The sequence below is a fragment of the Oncorhynchus keta genome, chromosome 35 (assembly GCF_023373465.1).
Source record: "Oncorhynchus keta strain PuntledgeMale-10-30-2019 chromosome 35, Oket_V2, whole genome shotgun sequence".
NCBI classification, from domain to species: Eukaryota; Metazoa; Chordata; class Actinopteri; order Salmoniformes; family Salmonidae; genus Oncorhynchus; species Oncorhynchus keta.
In genome coordinates, this window is record NC_068455.1 from 7,131,023 (window position 1) to 7,151,022 (window position 20,000).

General features: G+C 42.2%; 1 protein-coding gene across 1 annotated transcript in view; it reads right to left on the reverse strand.

Moving 5' to 3' along the window:
* The window catches only part of LOC118379106 (E3 ubiquitin-protein ligase TRIM9-like), a 109,867-nt gene that overhangs the window by 12,854 nt on the left and 77,013 nt on the right, over nt 1-20,000 (reverse strand). The window contains 3 exon segments of the mRNA XM_052496224.1: nt 123-268; nt 344-497; nt 11,846-11,956. Of these exon segments, the coding sequence (XP_052352184.1) occupies nt 123-268; nt 344-497; nt 11,846-11,956 (411 nt within the window).

Genomic DNA, 20,000 nt, shown 5'->3' on the forward strand with positions numbered 1-20,000 from the left:
TTACCAAGGAGACACCCATCCTGTACTGTCCCCCATTACCATGGAGACACCCCCGTGAACTGTCACCTGTTACTAGGGAGACACACACCCTGAACTGTCCCTGTTACCATGACATCACCCACCCTGTACTGTCCCCCGTTGCCGTCGTCCAGCTCCAGGATGTATCCATCCACGGCGATGGTGGAGAGAGGTGGCTGTTTCCATGACAACGTGGCGCTGTTGTTGATGGTGCAGCACTCCTCCAGCTGGAGCATGGGGGCTGCTGGGACTGAAGTGGGACACGCACACAAGTTAGAGACAACACACACACACACTACACCCAACCTCTCCTCCTCCCCTCTACCTTTCATCTGTACAAAGTCTAGTTGGTGGATGGTCTGTAACAGGGGTCCGCTGTCCAGGGTCAGGTCAAAGTCACTGGTCATCCTGGGGGTCAGGGTTCCCTTCCCCCACTGGCCCTCCGTCATGTGCACCCTCCTGATCAGGGCGTCTGAGATCTGGGGGCAGGAACAGGGTCACAGGGTCATACAGGGTCACGGGGTCAGACAGGGTCAAAGTTTATGTCCCAAATGGCAACCTATTCCCTAATAATAATAATAAATAATAATAATATTCCCTAAATAGTCCACTACCCTATTCCCTATATAGTCCACTACTTTAGACCAGATATGCATCTGATAGCTGCTGTATGTGATGAGTGGTCATACAAACGCAGCATGCTAGCTGTTCCTGTAGACTTCTAGACATTACGCTAACGTCAGTTATCAATAGCTCACAAAACTACCTTCAGACTTCCTTCAAACTGCACACAGAGACGTAAAACATGTCATCCATGAGTTCATGTGACTCTACACTTACCTTCACACACCCGTTGAACCTCTCTATTATAACGTGGATGTCTTCTAACATGACGTGGATGTGTTCTAACATAACGTGGATGTGTTCTAACATAACGTGGATGTGTTCTAACATAACGTGGATGTGTTCTATCATAACGTAGATGTGTTCTATTATAACGTGGATGTGTTCTAACATAACGTGGATGTGTTCTAACATAACGTGGATGTGTTCTAACATAACGTGGATGTGTTCTATCATAACGTAGATGTGTTCTATTATAACGTGGATGTGTTCTAACATAACGTGGATGTGTTCTAACATAACGTGGATGTGTTATAACATAACGTGGATGTGTTCTATCATAACGTGGATGTGTTCCATCATAACGTGGATGTGTTCTAACATAACGTGGATGTGTTCTAACATAACGTGGATGTGTTCTAACATAACGTATGGATGTGTTCTAACATAACGTATGGATGTGTTCCATCATAACGTGGATGTGTTCCATCATAACGTGGATGTGTTCTAACATAACGTGGATGTGTTCTATCATAACGTGGATGTGTTCTAACATAACGTGGATGTGTTCTAACATGACGTGGATGTGTTCTAACATAACGTGGATGTGTTCTAACATAACGTGGATGTGTTCTAACATAACGTGGATGTGTTCTAACATAACGTATGGATGTGTTCCATCATAACGTGGATGTGTTCTATCATAACGTGGATGTGTTCTATTATAACGTGGATGTGTTCTAACATAACGTGGATGTGTTCTAACATAACGTGGATGTGTTATAACATAACGTGGATGTGTTCTATCATAACGTAGATGTGTTCTATTATAACGTGGATGTGTTCTAACATAACGTGGATGTGTTCTAACATAACGTGGATGTGTTATAACATAACGTGGATGTGTTCTATCATAACATGGATGTGTTCCATCATAACGTGGATGTGTTCTAACATAACGTGGATGTGTTCTAACATAACGTGGATGTGTTCTATCATAACGTGGATGTGTTCTAACATAACGTGGATGTGTTCCATCATAACGTGGATGTGTTCCATCATAACGTGGATGTGTTCTAACATAACGTGGATGTGTTCTATCATAACGTGGATGTGTTCTAACATAACGTGGATGTGTTCTATCATAACGTGGATGTGTTATAACATAACGTGGATGTGTTATAACATAACGTATGGATGTGTTCCATCATAACGTGGATGTGTTCTAACATAACGTGGATGTGTTCTATTATAACGTGGATGTGTTCTATCATAACGTGGATGTGTTCTATTATAACGTGGATGTGTTCTATCATAACGTGGATGTGTTCTATCATAACGTGGATGTGTTCTAACATAACGTGGATGTGTTATAACATAACGTGGATGTGTTCTAACATAACGTGGATGTGTTCTATCATAACGTGGATGTGTTCTATCATAACGTGGATGTGTTATAACATAACGTGGATGTGTTCTAACATAACGTGGATGTGTTCTATCATAACGTGGATGTGTTATAACATAACGTGGATGTGTTATAACATAACGTATGGATGTGTTATAACATAACGTGGATGTGTTCTAACATAACGTGGATGTGTTCTAACATAACGTGGATGTGTTATAACATAACGTGGATGTGTTCTAACATAACATGGATGTGTTATAACATAACGTGGATGTGTTCTAACATAACGTGGATGTGTTCTAACATAACGTGGATGTGTTCTAACATAACGTGGATGTGTTCTAACATAACGTGGATGTGTTATAACATAACGTGGATGTGTTCTAACATAACGTATGGATGTGTTCTAACATAACGTGGATGTGTTCTAACATAACGTGGATGTGTTCTAACATAACGTGGATGTGTTATAACATAACGTGGATGTGTTCTAACATAACGTGGATGTGTTCTATCATAACATGGATGTGTTATAACATAACGTGGATGTGTTATAACATAACATGGATGTGTTATAACATAACGTGGATGTGTTCCATCATAACGTGGATGTGTTCTAACATAACGTGGATGTGTTCTATCATAACGTGGATGTGTTATAACATAACGTGGATGTGTTCTAACATAACGTGGATGTGTTCTAACATAACGTGGATGTGTTATAACATAACGTGGATGTGTTCTATCATAACGTGGATGTGTTCTATCATAACGTGGATGTGTTCTAACATAACGTGGATGTGTTCTATCATAACGTGGATGTGTTCTAACATAACGTGGATGTGTTCTATCATAACGTGGATGTGTTCTAACATAACGTGGATGTGTTCTAACATAACGTGGATGTGTTCTAACATAACATGGATGTGTTCTAACATAACGTGGATGTGTTCTAACATAACGTGGATGTGTTATAACATAACGTGGATGTGTTCTAACATAACGTGGATGTGTTATAACATAACGTGGATGTGTTCTAACATAACGTGGATGTGTTCTAACATAACATGGATGTGTTATAACATAACGTGGATGTGTTATAACATAACGTGGATGTGTTCTAACATAACGTGGATGTGTTATAACATAACGTGGATGTGTTCTAACATAACGTGGATGTGTTCTAACATAACGTGGATGTGTTATAACATAACGTGGATGTGTTCTAACATAACGTGGATGTGTTATAACATAACGTATGGATGTGTTCCATCATAACGTGGATGTGTTATAACATAACATGGATGTGTTATAACATAACGTGGATGTGTTCTAACATAACATGGATGTGTTCTATTATAACGTGGATGTGTTCTAACATAACGTGGATGTGTTCCATCATAACGTGGATGTGTTATAACATAACATGGATGTGTTATAACATAACGTGGATGTGTTCTAACATAACATGGATGTGTTATAACATAACGTGGATGTGTTCTATCATAACGTGGATGTGTTCTATCATAACATGGATGTGTTATAACATAACGTGGATGTGTTATAACATAACATGGATGTGTTATAACATAACGTGGATGTGTTCCATCATAACGTGGATGTGTTCTAACATAACATGGATGTGTTATAACATAACGTATGGATGTGTTCCATCATAACGTGGATGTGTTCCATCATAACGTGGATGTGTTCTAACATAACATGGATGTGTTCTAACATAACGTGGATGTGTTCTAACATAACTTGGATGTGTTCTAACATAACTTGGATGTGTTCTAACATAACGTGGATGTGTTCTATCATAACGTGGATGTGTTCCATCATAACGTGGATGTGTTCTAACATAACGTGGATGTGTTCTAACATAACGTGGATGTGTTCTAACATAACGTGGATGTGTTCTAACATAACTTGGATGTGTTCTAACATAACGTGGATGTGTTCTAACATAACGTATGGATGTGTTCCATCATAACGTGGATGTGTTCTATCATAACGTGGATGTGTTCTATCATAACGTGGATGTGTTCTATCATAACGTGGATGTGTTCTATCATAACGTGGATGTGTTCTATCATAACGTGGATGTGTTCTATCATAACGTGGATGTGTTCTATCATAACGTGGATGTGTTCTATCATAACGTGGATGTGTTCTATCATAACGTGGATGTGTTCTATCATAACGTGGATGTGTTCTAACATAACGTGGATGTGTTCTAACATAACGTGGATGTGTTCTATTATAACGTGGATGTGTTCTAACATAACGTGGATGTGTTCTATTATAACGTGGATGTGTTCTATCATAACGTGGATGTGTTCTATTATAACGTGGATGTGTTCTAACATGACGTGGATGTGTTCTATCATAACATGGATGTGTTATAACATAACATGGATGTGTTATAACATAACATGGATGTGTTATAACATAACGTGGATGTGTTATAACATAACGTGGATGTGTTATAACATAACGTGGATGTGTTCTAACATAACATGGATGTGTTCTATCATAACATGGATGTGTTATAACATAACATGGATGTGTTATAACATAACGTGGATGTGTTCTATCATAACATGGATGTGTTATAACATAACATGGATGTGTTCTAACATAACGTGGATGTGTTATAACATAACATGGATGTGTTATAACATAACGTGGATGTGTTCTAACATAACATGGATGTGTTATAACATAACGTGGATGTGTTCTAACATAACGTGGATGTGTTCTAACATAACGTGGATGTGTTATAACATAACATGGATGTGTTCTATCATAACGTGGATGTGTTCTAACATAACATGGATGTGTTCTAACATAGCGTGGATGTGTTCTAACATAACGTGGATGTGTTATAACATAACGTGGATGTGTTCTAACATAACGTATGGATGTGTTCTAACATAACGTGGATGTGTTCTAACATAACGTGGATGTGTTATAACATAACATGGATGTGTTATAACATAACGTGGATGTGTTCTATCATAACGTGGATGTGTTCTATCATAACATGGATGTGTTATAACATAACGTGGATGTGTTATAACATAACATGGATGTGTTCTAACATAACGTATGGATGTGTTCCATCATAACGTGGATGTGTTCTATCATAACGTGGATGTGTTCTATCATAACGTGGATGTGTTCTAACATAACGTGGATGTGTTCTAACATAACGTGGATGTGTTCTAACATAACGTGGATGTGTTATAACATAACGTGGATGTGTTCTATCATAACGTGGATGTGTTCTAACATAACGTGGATGTGTTCTATCATAACGTGGATGTGTTCTAACATAACGTATGGATGTGTTCCATCATAACGTAGATGTGTTCTATCATAACGTGGATGTGTTCTAACATAACGTGGATGTGTTCTATCATAACGTGGATGTGTTCTATCATAACGTGGATGTGTTCTAACATAACGTGGATGTGTTCTAACATAACGTGGATGTGTTCTAACATAACGTGGATGTGTTCTAACATAACGTGGATGTGTTCTAACATAACGTATGGATGTGTTCCATCATAACGTGGATGTGTTCTATCATAACGTGGATGTGTTCTATCATAACGTGGATGTGTTCTAACATAACGTGGATGTGTTCTAACATAACGTGGATGTGTTCTATCATAACGTAGATGTGTTCTATTATAACGTGGATGTGTTCTAACATAACGTGGATGTGTTCTAACATAACGTGGATGTGTTCTAACATAACGTGGATGTGTTCTATCATAACGTAGATGTGTTCTATTATAACGTGGATGTGTTCTAACATAACGTGGATGTGTTCTAACATAACGTGGATGTGTTATAACATAACGTGGATGTGTTCTATCATAACGTGGATGTGTTCCATCATAACGTGGATGTGTTCTAACATAACGTGGATGTGTTCTAACATAACGTGGATGTGTTCTATCATAACGTGGATGTGTTCTAACATAACGTACGGATGTGTTCCATCATAACGTGGATGTGTTCCATCATAACGTGGATGTGTTCTAACATAACGTGGATGTGTTCTATCATAACGTGGATGTGTTCTAACATAACGTGGATGTGTTCTAACATGACGTGGATGTGTTCTAACATAACGTGGATGTGTTCTAACATAACGTGGATTTGTTCTATCATAACGTGGATGTGTTCTAACATAACGTATGGATGTGTTCCATCATAACGTGGATGTGTTCCATCATAACGTGGATGTGTTCTATCATAACGTGGATGTGTTATAACATAACGTGGATGTGTTATAACATAACGTATGGATGTGTTATAACATAACGTGGATGTGTTCTAACATCATGTGGATGTGTTCTATCATAACGTGGATGTGTTATAACATAACGTGGATGTGTTCTAACATAACGTGGATGTGTTATAACATAACGTGGATGTGTTCTAACATAACATGGATGTGTTATAACATAACGTGGATGTGTTCTAACATAACGTGGATGTGTTCTAACATAACGTGGATGTGTTCTAACATAACGTGGATGTGTTCTAACATAACGTGGATGTGTTCTAACATAACGTGGATGTGTTCTAACATAACGTGGATGTGTTATAACATAACGTGGATGTGTTCTATCATAACATGGATGTGTTCCATCATAACGTGGATGTGTTCTATCATAACATGGATGTGTTATAACATAACGTGGATGTGTTATAACATAACATGGATGTGTTATAACATAACGTGGATGTGTTCTATCATAACGTGGATGTGTTCTATCATAACGTGGATGTGTTCTATCATAACGTGGATGTGTTATAACATAACGTGGATGTGTTCTAACATAACGTGGATGTGTTCTAACATAACGTGGATGTGTTATAACATAACGTGGATGTGTTCTATCATAACGTGGATGTGTTCTATCATAACGTGGATGTGTTCTAACATAACGTGGATGTGTTCTATCATAACGTGGATGTGTTCTAACATAACGTGGATGTGTTCTATCATAACGTGGATGTGTTATAACATAACGTGGATGTGTTCTAACATAACGTGGATGTGTTCTAACATAACGTGGATGTGTTCTAACATAACGTGGATGTGTTCTAACATAACGTGGATGTGTTATAACATAACGTGGATGTGTTCTAACATAACGTGGATGTGTTATAACATAACGTGGATGTGTTCTAACATAACGTGGATGTGTTCTAACATAACGTGGATGTGTTATAACATAACGTGGATGTGTTCTAACATAACGTGGATGTGTTCTATCATAACGTGGATGTGTTCTAACATAACGTATGGATGTGTTCCATCATAACGTGGATGTGTTATAACATAACATGGATGTGTTATAACATAACGTGGATGTGTTCTAACATAACATGGATGTGTTATAACATAACGTATGGATGTGTTCCATCATAACGTGGATGTGTTCTAACATAACATGGATGTGTTATAACATAACGTGGATGTGTTCTAACATAACATGGATGTGTTATAACATAACGTGGATGTGTTCCATCATAACGTGGATGTGTTCTAACATAACATGGATGTGTTATAACATAACGTATGGATGTGTTCCATCATAACGTGGATGTGTTCCATCATAACGTGGATGTGTTCTAACATAACATGGATGTGTTCTAACATAACGTGGATGTGTTCTAACATAACTTGGATGTGTTCTAACATAACTTGGATGTGTTCTAACATAACGTGGATGTGTTCTATCATAACGTGGATGTGTTCCATCATAACGTGGATGTGTTCTAACATAACGTGGATGTGTTCTAACATAACGTGGATGTGTTCTAACATAACGTATGGATGTGTTCTAACATAACGTGGATGTGTTCTAACATAACGTGGATGTGTTCCATCATAACGTGGATGTGTTCCATCATAACGTGGATGTGTTCTAACATAACGTGGATGTGTTCTATCATAACGTGGATGTGTTCTATCATAACGTGGATGTGTTCTATCATAACGTGGATGTGTTCTATCATAACGTGGATGTGTTCTATCATAACGTGGATGTGTTCTATCATAACGTGGATGTGTTCTATCATAACGTGGATGTGTTCTATCATAACGTGGATGTGTTCTATCATAACGTGGATGTGTTCTAACATAACGTGGATGTGTTCTATCATAACGTGGATGTGTTATAACATAACGTGGATGTGTTCTAACATAACGTGGATGTGTTCTATCATAACGTGGATGTGTTCTATCATAACGTGGATGTGTTCTATTATAACGTGGATGTGTTCTAACATGACGTGGATGTGTTCTATCATAACATGGATGTGTTATAACATAACATGGATGTGTTATAACATAACATGGATGTGTTATAACATAACGTGGATGTGTTATAACATAACGTGGATGTGTTATAACATAACGTGGATGTGTTCTAACATAACATGGATGTGTTCTATCATAACATGGATGTGTTATAACATAACATGGATGTGTTATAACATAACGTGGATGTGTTCTAACATAACATGGATGTGTTATAACATAACATGGATGTGTTCTAACATAACATGGATGTGTTATAACATAACATGGATGTGTTATAACATAACATGGATGTGTTATAACATAACATGGATGTGTTATAACATAACGTGGATGTGTTATAACATAACATGGATGTGTTATAACATAACGTGGATGTGTTATAACATAACATGGATGTGTTCTATCATAACGTGGATGTGTTCTAACATAACATGGATGTGTTCTAACATAGCGTGGATGTGTTCTAACATAACGTGGATGTGTTATAACATAACGTGGATGTGTTCTAACATAACGTATGGATGTGTTCTAACATAACGTGGATGTGTTCTAACATAACGTGGATGTGTTATAACATAACATGGATGTGTTATAACATAACGTGGATGTGTTCTATCATAACGTGGATGTGTTCTATCATAACATGGATGTGTTATAACATAACGTGGATGTGTTATAACATAACATGGATGTGTTATAACATAACGTGGATGTGTTCCATCATAACGTGGATGTGTTCTAACATAACGTGGATGTGTTCTAACATAACGTGGATGTGTTCTAACATAACGTGGATGTGTTATAACATAACGTGGATGTGTTCTAACATAACGTGGATGTGTTATAACATAACGTGGATGTGTTCTATCATAACGTGGATGTGTTCTATCATAACGTGGATGTGTTCTAACATAACGTGGATGTGTTCTATCATAACGTGGATGTGTTCTAACATAACGTGGATGTGTTCTATCATAACGTGGATGTGTTCTAACATAACGTGGATGTGTTCTAACATAACGTGGATGTGTTCTAACATAACGTGGATGTGTTCTAACATAACGTGGATGTGTTCTAACATAACGTGGATGTGTTATAACATAACGTGGATGTGTTCTAACATAACGTGGATGTGTTCTAACATAACGTGGATGTGTTCTAACATAACGTGGATGTGTTCTAACATAACATGGATGTGTTATAACATAACGTGGATGTGTTCTAACATAACATGGATGTGTTCTAACATATCGTGGATGTGTTCTATCATAACGTGGATGTGTTCTATCATAACGTGGATGTGTTATATCATAACGTGGATGTGTTCTATCATAACGTGGATGTGTTCTATCATAACGTAGATGTGTTCTAACATAACGTGGATGTGTTCTAACATAACATGGATGTGTTATAACATAACATGGATGTGTTCTATTATAACGTGGATGTGTTCTAACATAACGTGGATGTGTTCCATCATAACGTGGATGTGTTATAACATAACATGGATGTGTTATAACATAACGTGGATGTGTTCTATCATAACGTGGATGTGTTCTATCATAACGTAGATGTGTTCTAACATAACGTGGATGTGTTCTAACATAACATGGATGTGTTATAACATAACGTGGATGTGTTCTAACATAACATGGATGTGTTATAACATAACATGGATGTGTTCCATCATAACGTGGATGTGTTCTAACATAACATGGATGTGTTATAACATAACGTATGGATGTGTTATAACATAACATGGATGTGTTCCATCATAACGTGGATGTGTTCTAACATAACATGGATGTGTTCTAACATAACGTGGATGTGTTCTAACATAACTTGGATGTGTTCTAACATAACTTGGATGTGTTCTAACATAACGTGGATGTGTTCCATCATAACGTGGATGTGTTCCATCATAACGTGGATGTGTTCTAACATAACATGGATGTGTTCTAACATAACGTGGATGTGTTCTAACATAACTTGGATGTGTTCTAACATAACTTGGATGTGTTCTAACATAACGTGGATGTGTTCTATCATAACGTGGATGTGTTCCATCATAACGTGGATGTGTTCTATCATAACGTGGATGTGTTCTATCATAACGTGGATGTGTTCTATCATAACGTGGATGTGTTCTATCATAACGTGGATGTGTTCTATCATAACGTGGATGTGTTCTATCATAACGTGGATGTGTTCTATCATAACGTGGATGTGTTCTATCATAACGTGGATGTGTTCTATCATAACGTGGATGTGTTCTATCATAACGTGGATGTGTTATAACATAACGTGGATGTGTTCTATCATAACGTGGATGTGTTCTATCATAACGTGGATGTGTTCTAACATAACGTGGATGTGTTCCATCATAACGTGGATGTGTTCTAACATAACGTGGATGTGTTCTATTATAACGTGGATGTGTTCTAACATGACGTGGATGTGTTCTATCATAACATGGATGTGTTATAACATAACATGGATGTGTTATAACATAACATGGATGTGTTATAACATAACGTGGATGTGTTATAACATAACGTGGATGTGTTATAACATAACGTGGATGTGTTCTAACATAACATGGATGTGTTATAACATAACATGGATGTGTTATAACATAACATGGATGTGTTATAACATAACGTGGATGTGTTATAACATAACATGGATGTGTTATAACATAACATGGATGTGTTCTAACATAACATGGATGTGTTATAACATAACATGGATGTGTTATAACATAACGTGGATGTGTTATAACATAACGTGGATGTGTTATAACATAACATGGATGTGTTATAACATAACATGGATGTGTTCTAACATAACGTGGATGTGTTCTAACATAACATGGATGTGTTCTAACATAACGTGGATGTGTTATAACATAACGTGGATGTGTTATAACATAACGTGGATGTGTTCTAACATAACATGGATGTGTTCTATCATAACGTGGATGTGTTCTAACATAACGTGGATGTGTTCTAACATAACGTGGATGTGTTCTATTATAACGTAGATGTGTTCTAACATAACATAGATGTGTTCTAACATAACGTGGATGTGTTCTATTATAACGTGGATGTGTTCTATTATAACGTAGATGTGTTCTAACATAACATAGATGTGTTCTAACATAACGTGGATGTGTTCTAACATAACGTGGATGTGTGCACACACACACACACACACACCTGTAGGAACCCGCTGGGGTCGTTCTCCTTGATGACCTCCACACAGTATTCCATCAGGCCTGTTGTCTGGCGCAGCTTCACTGTACAATGAGATATTTGATCCCTCACCACCTGGGAGGTAGGGAGGGAGAGAGGGAGGAAGAGGAAAAGAGAAGAGGAGGAGAGGAAGGAGAGAAGATAAGGAGAGGAAGGAGATAAGAGGAGGAGAGGAAAAGAGAAGAGGAGGAGAGGAAAAGAGAAGAGGAGGAGAGGAAGGAGATAAGAGGAGGAGAGGAAAAGCGAAGAGGAGGAGAGGAAAAGAGAAGAGGAGGAGAGGAAGGAGATAAGAGGAGGAGAGGAAAAGAGAAGAGGAGGAGAGGAAAAGAGAAGAGGAGGAGAGGAAAAGAGAAGAGGAGGAGAGGAAAAGAGAAGAGGAGGAGAGGAAAAGAGAAGAGGAGGAGAGGAAAAGAGAAGAGGAGGAGAGGAAAAGCGAAGAGGAGGAGAGGAAAAGAGAAGAGGAGGAGAGGAAAAGAGAAGAGGAGGAGAGGAAAAGCGAAGAGGAGGAGAGGAAAAGCGAAGAGGAGGAGAGGAAGGAGATAAGAGGAGGAGAGGAAAAGAGAAGAGGAGGAGAGGAAAAGAGAAGAGGAGGAGAGGAAGGAGATAAGAGGAGGAGAGGAAAAGAGAAGAGGAGGAGAGGAAGGAGATAAGAGGAGGAGAGGAAAAGAGAAGAGGAGGAGAGGAAAAGAGAAGAGGAGGAGAGGAAGGAGATAAGAGGAGGAGAGGAAAAGAGAAGAGGAGGAGAGGAAGGAGATAAGAGGAGGAGAGGAAAAGAGAAGAGGAGGAGAGGAAGGAGATAAGAGGAGGAGAGGAAAAGAGAAGAGGAGGAGAGGAAGGAGATAAGAGGAGGAGAGGAAAAGAGAAGAGGAGGAGAGGAAGGAGATAAGAGGAGGAGAGGAAAAGAGAAGAGGAGGAGAGGAAGGAGATAAGAGGAGGAGAGGAAAAGAGAAGAGGAGGAGAGGAAGGAGATAAGAGGAGGAGAGGAAAAGAGAAGAGGAGGAGAGGAAGGAGATAAGAGGAGGAGAGGAAAAGCGAAGAGGAGGAGAGGAAGGAGATAAGAGGAGGAGAGGAAAAGCGAAGAGGAGGAGAGGAAAAGAGAAGAGGAGGAGAGGAAAAGCGAAGAGGAGGAGAGGAAAAGCGAAGAGGAGGAGAGGAAGGAGATAAGAGGAGGAGAGGAAAAGAGAAGAGGAGGAGAGGAAGGAGTGAAGATGAGGAGAGGAAGGAGAGAATAAGAGGGAGAGAAAAGGATTGGAGGAAGTGGCACCATTGACAATATGTGACTAATTTCAGAAAACTAAGCACATGTCGCTCGGCAGTACTACACACGATAGGCATTTTAACTTTAAATGTTTTTAATGTCAGAAATGCCTTCTAGAACATGTGAACTTTCACGTGTCTTAATCAATTACAAACCTAGTTGTTTTAGCCAAGGAAAAAGACCATGATTGGCTGAAATAATGGATGGGCTGAACATGCTGAGAGATAAGTTCTGATTGGTCTACCATGTAGCTGGCTTCCGTCTATAACATGAGCTGCTCAGTATGTGTAGGTAATCCTTTCTAACACAGATTTTTTTTGAACAATGTCACAAATAACTGCAAAAGTGTTAATAGTGCTCTCCACTTTCTAGAGGACCGGGTTTTGAAAGCAGTGGAATGATAGCTAAGGAGATGGAGAACATTTAGGTCGTTAGATTAAAAATATGCAGAGGGAATCGAAAAAGAGAACACACACAGAAAGCTGTTGTATAAAACGCCTGTCTTCGGATTACATCTTTAAAACTAAGAGCGACCGTGGCATCCGTGACAGAGAGGGAGAAGCTTTAATCCAAGTACACGCGGAAGAGAGTCTAGCTAGCTACATTTTCAGAAATTTTGCACGTTTCAAATTTAGTTAGAAAGTCATTTTCATTGCAAGTTAAAGTGTAAAGCGTACTGTTAGCTAGCTGGCTAATGTTAGCTGTCTGGCTGGCTCAGTAGCTAATGTTAACGTGTATGATCTGTGTAGTATGCTACTGTTAGCTAGCTAGCTAATGTTAACGTGTATGATCTGTGTAGTATGCTACTGTTAGCTAGCTAGCTAATGTTAGCTGTCTGGCTCAGTAGCTAACGTTAACGTGTATGATCTGTGTAGTATGCTACTGTTAGCTCGCTAGCTAATGTTAGCTGTCTGGCTCAGGAGCTAACGTTAACGTGTATGATCTGTGTAGTATGCTACTGTTAGCTCGCTAGCTAACGTTAACGTGTATGATCTGTGTAGTATGCTACTGTTAGCTCGCTAGCTAACGTTAACGTGTATGATCTGTGTAGTATGCTACTGTTAGCTAGCTAGCTAACGTTAACGTGTATGATCTGTGTAGTATGCTACTGTTAGCTAGCTAGCTAATGTTAGCTGTCTGGCTCAGTAGCTAACGTTAACGTGTATGATCTGTGTAGTATGCTACTGTTAGCTCGCTAGCTAATGTCAGCTGTCTGGCTCAGGAGCTAACGTTAACGTGTATGATCTGTGTAGTATGCTACTGTTAGCTCGCTAGCTAATGTTAGCTGTCTGGCTCAGTAGCTAACGTTAACGTGTATGATCTGTGTAGAATGCTACTGTTAGCTCGCTAGCTAACATTAACGTGTATGATCTGTGTAGTATGCTACTGTTAGCTCGCTAGCTAACGTTAACGTGTATGATCTGTGTAGTATGCTACTGTTAGCTAGCTAGCTAATGTTAACGTGTATGATCTGTGTAGTATGCTTAGTATGAAATGTTAAACTCATGTTCCATGGTGTTGATTTCAGTAGATCCATGTTAAAAAAAACACTGTTTATGGTATACTGGTATGTAATCACCTTGACGACCCTACTCCCAGGCCACAACACACTGTGTTGTATGTCCAAAATGGCACCCTATTTCATATATAGTGGCGGCAGGGTAGCCTAGTGGTTAGAGCGTAGAGGTGGCATGGTAGCCTAGTGGTTAGAGTGTAGAGGTGGCAGGGTAGCCTAGTGGTTAGAGTGTAGAGCTGGCAGGGTAGCCTAGTGGTTAGAGTGTAGAGGTGGCAGGGTAGCCTAGTGGTTAGAGTGTAGAGGTGGCAGGGTAGCCTAGTGGTTAGAGTGTAGAGGTGGCAGGGTAGCCTAGTGGTTAGATTGTAGAGGTGGCAGGGTAGCCTAGTGGTTAGAGTGTAGAGGTGGCAGGGTAGCCTAGTGGTTAGAGTGTAGAGGTGGCAGGGTAGCCTAGTGGTTAGAGTGTAGAGGTGGCAGGGTAGCCTAGTGGTTAGAGTGTAGAGGTGGCAGGGTAGCCTAGTGGTTAGAGTGTAGAGGCGGCAGGGTAGCCTAGTGGTTAGAGTGTAGAGGTGGCAGGGTAGCCTAGTGGTTAGAGTGTAGAGGTGGCAGGGTAGCCTAGTGGTTAGAGCGTTGGACTAGTAACCGGAAGGTTGCGAGTTCAAACCCCCGAGCTGACAAGGTACAAATCTGTTATTCTGCCCCTGAACAGGCAGTTAACCCACTGTTCCTAGAACGTCATTGAAAATAAGAATTTGTTCTTAACTGACTTGCCTCGTTAAATAAAGGTAAAAAATAAAAAATAGTGCACTATGGGTCCTGGTTTAAAGTGGTGCACTACATAGGGAATAGAGTGCACTATGGGTCCTGGTTTAAAGTGGTGCACTACATAGGGAATAGGGTGCACTATGGGTCCTGGTTTAAAGTAGTGCACTACATAGGGAATAGGGTGCACTATGGGTCCTGGTTTAAAGTAGTGCACTACATAGGGAATAGGGTGCACTATGGGTCCTGGTTTAAAGTAGTGCACTACATAGGGAATAGGGTGCACTATGGGTCCTGGTTTAAAGTGGTGCACTACATAGGGAATAGGGTGCACTATGGGTCCTGGTTTAAAGTAGTTCACTACATAGGGAATAGGGTGCACTATGGGTCCTGGTTTAAAGTAGTTCACTACATAGGGAATAGGGTGCACTATGGGTCCTGGTTTAAAGTAGTTCACTACATAGGGAATAGGGTGCACTATGGGTCCTGGTTTAAAGTAGTGCACTACATAGGGAATAGGGTGCACTATGGGTCCTGGTTTAAAGTAGTGCACTTACATAGGGAATAGGGTGCACTATGGGTCCTGGTTTAAAGTAGTTCACTACATAGGGAATAGGGTGCACTATGGGTCCTGGTTTAAAGTAGTTCACTACATAGGGAATAGGGTGCACTATGGGTCCTGGTTTAAAGTAGTTCACTACATAGGGAATAGGGTGCACTATGGGTCCTGGTTTAAAGTAGTTCACTACATAGGGAATAGGGTGCACTATGGGTCCTGGTTTAAAGTAGTTCACTACATAGGGAATAGGGTGCACTATGGGTCCTGGTTTAAAGTAGTTCACTACATAGGGAATAGGGTGCACTATGGGTCCTGGTTTAAAGTAGTTCACTACATAGGGAATAGGGTGCACTATGGGTCCTGGTTTAAAGTAGTTCACTACATAGGGAATAGCGTGCCATTTGAGTCTGAACCCCAGCCTCGACTTTGCGCTGTTTAGATAGATGTCACCTAGCAACACTAGCCCAGCAACTGCTAGTCTGATGATTTTTAAATGTGTTGTGTGTGTGTCACTGTGTGTGTGTGTGTGTGTGTGTGTCACTGTGTGTCTCTGTTGTGTGTGTGTGTGTGTGTGTGTGTGTGTGTGTGTGTGTGTGTGTGTGTGTGTGTGTGTGTGTGTCACTGTGTGTGTCACTGTGTGTGTGTGTGTGTGTGTGTGTGTGTGTGTGTGTGTGTGTGTGTGTGTGTGTGTGTGTGTGTGTGTGTGTGTGTGTGTGTCACTGTGTGTCTCTGTCATGTGTGTGTGTGTGTGTGTGTGTGTGTGTGTGTGTGTGTGTGTGTGTGTGTGTGTGTGTGTCACTATGTGTGTGTGTCACTGTGTGTGTGTCACTGTCTTTCTCTCTCTCTCTCTTGGTGTCTCTCTCTCTCTCTCTCTCTCTCTCTCTCTCTCTCTCTCTCTCTCTCTCTCTCGCTCTCTCTCTCTCTCTCTCTCTCTCTCTCTCTCTCTGGTCTCTCTCTCTCTCTCTCCCTGGTGTCTCTCTCTCTCTCCCTGGTCTCTCTCTCTCTCTCCCTGGTCTCTCTCTCTCTCTCTCTCTCTCTCTCTCTCTCTCTCTCTCTCTCTCTCTCTCTCTCTCTCTCTCTCTCTCTCTCTCTCTCTCTCTCTCTCTCTCTCTCTCCTCTCTCTCTCTCCCTCCCTGGTCTCTCTCTCTCTCTCCCTGGTCTCTCTCTCTCTCTCTCTCTCTCTCTCTCTCTCTCTCTCTGGTCTCTCTCTCTCTCTCTCTCCCTGGTGTCTCTCTCTCTCTCTCCCTGGTCTCTCTCTCTCTCTCCCCTGGTCTCTCTCTCTCTCTCTCTCTCTCTCTCTCTCTCTCTCTCTCTCTCTCTCTCCCTCTCTCTCTCTCTCCCTGGTGTCTCTCTCTCTCTCTCTCTCTCTCTCTCTCTCTCTCTCTCTCTCTCTCTCTCTCTCTCTCTCCCTGGTCTCTCTCTCCCTCCCTGGTCTCTCTCTCTCTATCTCTCCCTGGTGTCTCTCTCTCTCCCTGGTCTCTCTCTCTCTCCCTGGTCTCTCTCTCTCTATCTCCCTGGTGTCTCTTTCTCTCTCTCCCTGGTGTCTCTTTCTCTCTCTCCCTGGTGTCTCTCTCTCTCTCCCCTGGTCTCTCTCTCTCTGTCTCTCTCTCTCCCTGGTCTCTCTCTCTCTCTCTCTCTCTCTCCCTGGTCTCTCTCTCTCTCCCTGGTCTCTCTCACTCTCCCTGGTGTCTCTCTCTCTCTCCCTGGTGTCTCTCTCTCTCCCTGGTGTCTCTCTCTCCCCTGGTGTCTCTCTCTCTCTCTCTCTCCCTGGTGTCTCTCTCTCTCCCCTGAAGGTATTTCTCTCTCTCTCTTCTCTCTCTCTCTCTCTCTCTCTCTCTCTCTCTCTCTCTCTCTCTCTCTCTCTCTCTCTCTCTCTCTCTCTCTCTCTCTCTCTCTCTCTCCCTGGTGTCTCTCTCTCTCCATGGTCTCTCTCTCTCTCCCTGGTGTCTCTCTCTCTCCCTGGTGTCTCTCTCTCTCTCCCCTGGTCTCGCCATATCCCTGGTCTGTGATTATTTGGTCACTCCTTTCGACCACGGTGCATTTTATATGGTACATGGAGACGGATTGGAACGAAGACCTAAGAACCACAACGATGTTTGAGCTCTTTTCCTGCCAGGCCTGTGGACTAGCTGGTGGACTGTGAACTGACCCCTGGCCCAGTAGACTGTAATAATGTAGACTCTGGATGGCTCCCTGTTCACTGTAGTGCACTACTTTAGACCAGAGCTCTATATAGAGAATAGGGTTCCATTTATAGTGCACTACTTTAGACCACAGCTCTATATAGAGAATAGGGTTCCATTTATAGTGCACTACTTTAGACCAGAGCTGTATATAGAGAATAGGGTTCCATTTATAGTGCACTACGTTAGACCACAGCTCTATATAGAGAATAGGGTTCAATTTATAGTGCACTACTTTAGACCAGAGCTGTATATAGAGAATAGGGTTCCATTTATAGTGCACTACTTTAGACCAGAGCTGTATATAGAGAATAGGGTTCCATTTATAGTGCACTACTTTAGACCAGAGCTCTATATAGAGAATAGGGTTCCATTTATAGTGCACTACTTTAGACCAGAGCTGTATATAGAGAATAGGGTTCCATTTATAGTGCACTACTTTAGACCAGAGCTCTATATAGAGAATAGGGTTCAATTTATAGTGCACTACTTTAGACCAGAGCTGTATATAGGGAATAGAGTGCTATTTGTACTGTATGTGTGCTCCTGTGTGGCCCTGGGCCCAGGCTGTGGTGTCAGGTTGTCCAGACCCCTGTAGTGGCCCTGGGCCCAGGCTGTGGTGTCAGGTTGTCCAGACCCCTGTAGTGGCCCTGGGCCCAGGCTGTGTTACCCCTTCTCTCTCCCCACCCCCACCCCACCCCTCTACTCACCCCTCTCACCTCTCCTCCACCACTCCCCCTTACCCCTTCTCTCCCCACCCCCACCCCACCCCTCTACTCACCCCTCTCACCTCTCCTCCACCACTCCCCTTACCCCTCCTCTCTCCCCACCCCCACCCCACCCCTCTACTCACCCCTCTCACCTCTCCTCCACCACTCCCCTTACCCCTTCTCTCTCCCCACCCCCACCCCACCCCTCTACTCACCCCTCTCACCTCTCCTCCACCACTCCCCCTTACCCCTTCTCTCTCCCCACCCCACCCCACCCCTCTACTCACCCCTCTCACCTCTCCTCCACCACTCCCCCTTACCCCTTCTCTCTCCCCACCCCCACCCCACCCCTCTACTCACCCCTCTCACCTCTCCTCCACCACTCCCCCTTACCCCTTCTCTCTCCCCACCCCACCCCCTCTACTCACCCCTCTCACCTCTCCTCCACCACTCCCCCTTACCCCTCCTGTCTCCCCACCCCCACCTCACCCCTCTACTCACCCCTCTCACCTCTCCTCCACCACTCCCCCTTACCCCTTCTCTCTCCCCACCCCACCCCTCTACTCACCCCTCTCACCTCTCCTCCACCACTCCCCTTACCCCTTCTCTCTCCCCACCCCACCCCTCTCACCTCTCCTCCACCACTCCCCCTTACCCCTTCTCTCTCCCCACCCCCACCCCACCCCTCTACTCACCCCTCTCACCTCTCCTCCACCACTCCCCTTACCCCTTCTCTCTCCCCACCCCCACCCCACGCCTCTACTCACCCCTCTCACCTCTCCTCCACCACTCCCTTTACCCTCCTCTCTCCCCACCCCCACCCCACCCCTCTACTCACCCCTCTCACCTCTCCTCCACCACTCCCCTTACCCCTTCTCTCCCCCACACCCACCCCACCCCTATACTCACCCCTCTCACCTCTCCTCCACCACTCCCCCTTACCCCTTCTCTCTCCCCACCCCCACCCCACGCCTCTACTCACCCCTCTCACCTCTCCTCCACCACTCCCCCTTACCCTCCTCTCTCCCCACCCCCACCCCACCCCTCTACTCACCCCTCTCACCTCTCCTCCACCACTCCCCCTTACCCCTTCTCTCTCCCCACCCCCACCCCACCCCTCTACTCACCCCTCTC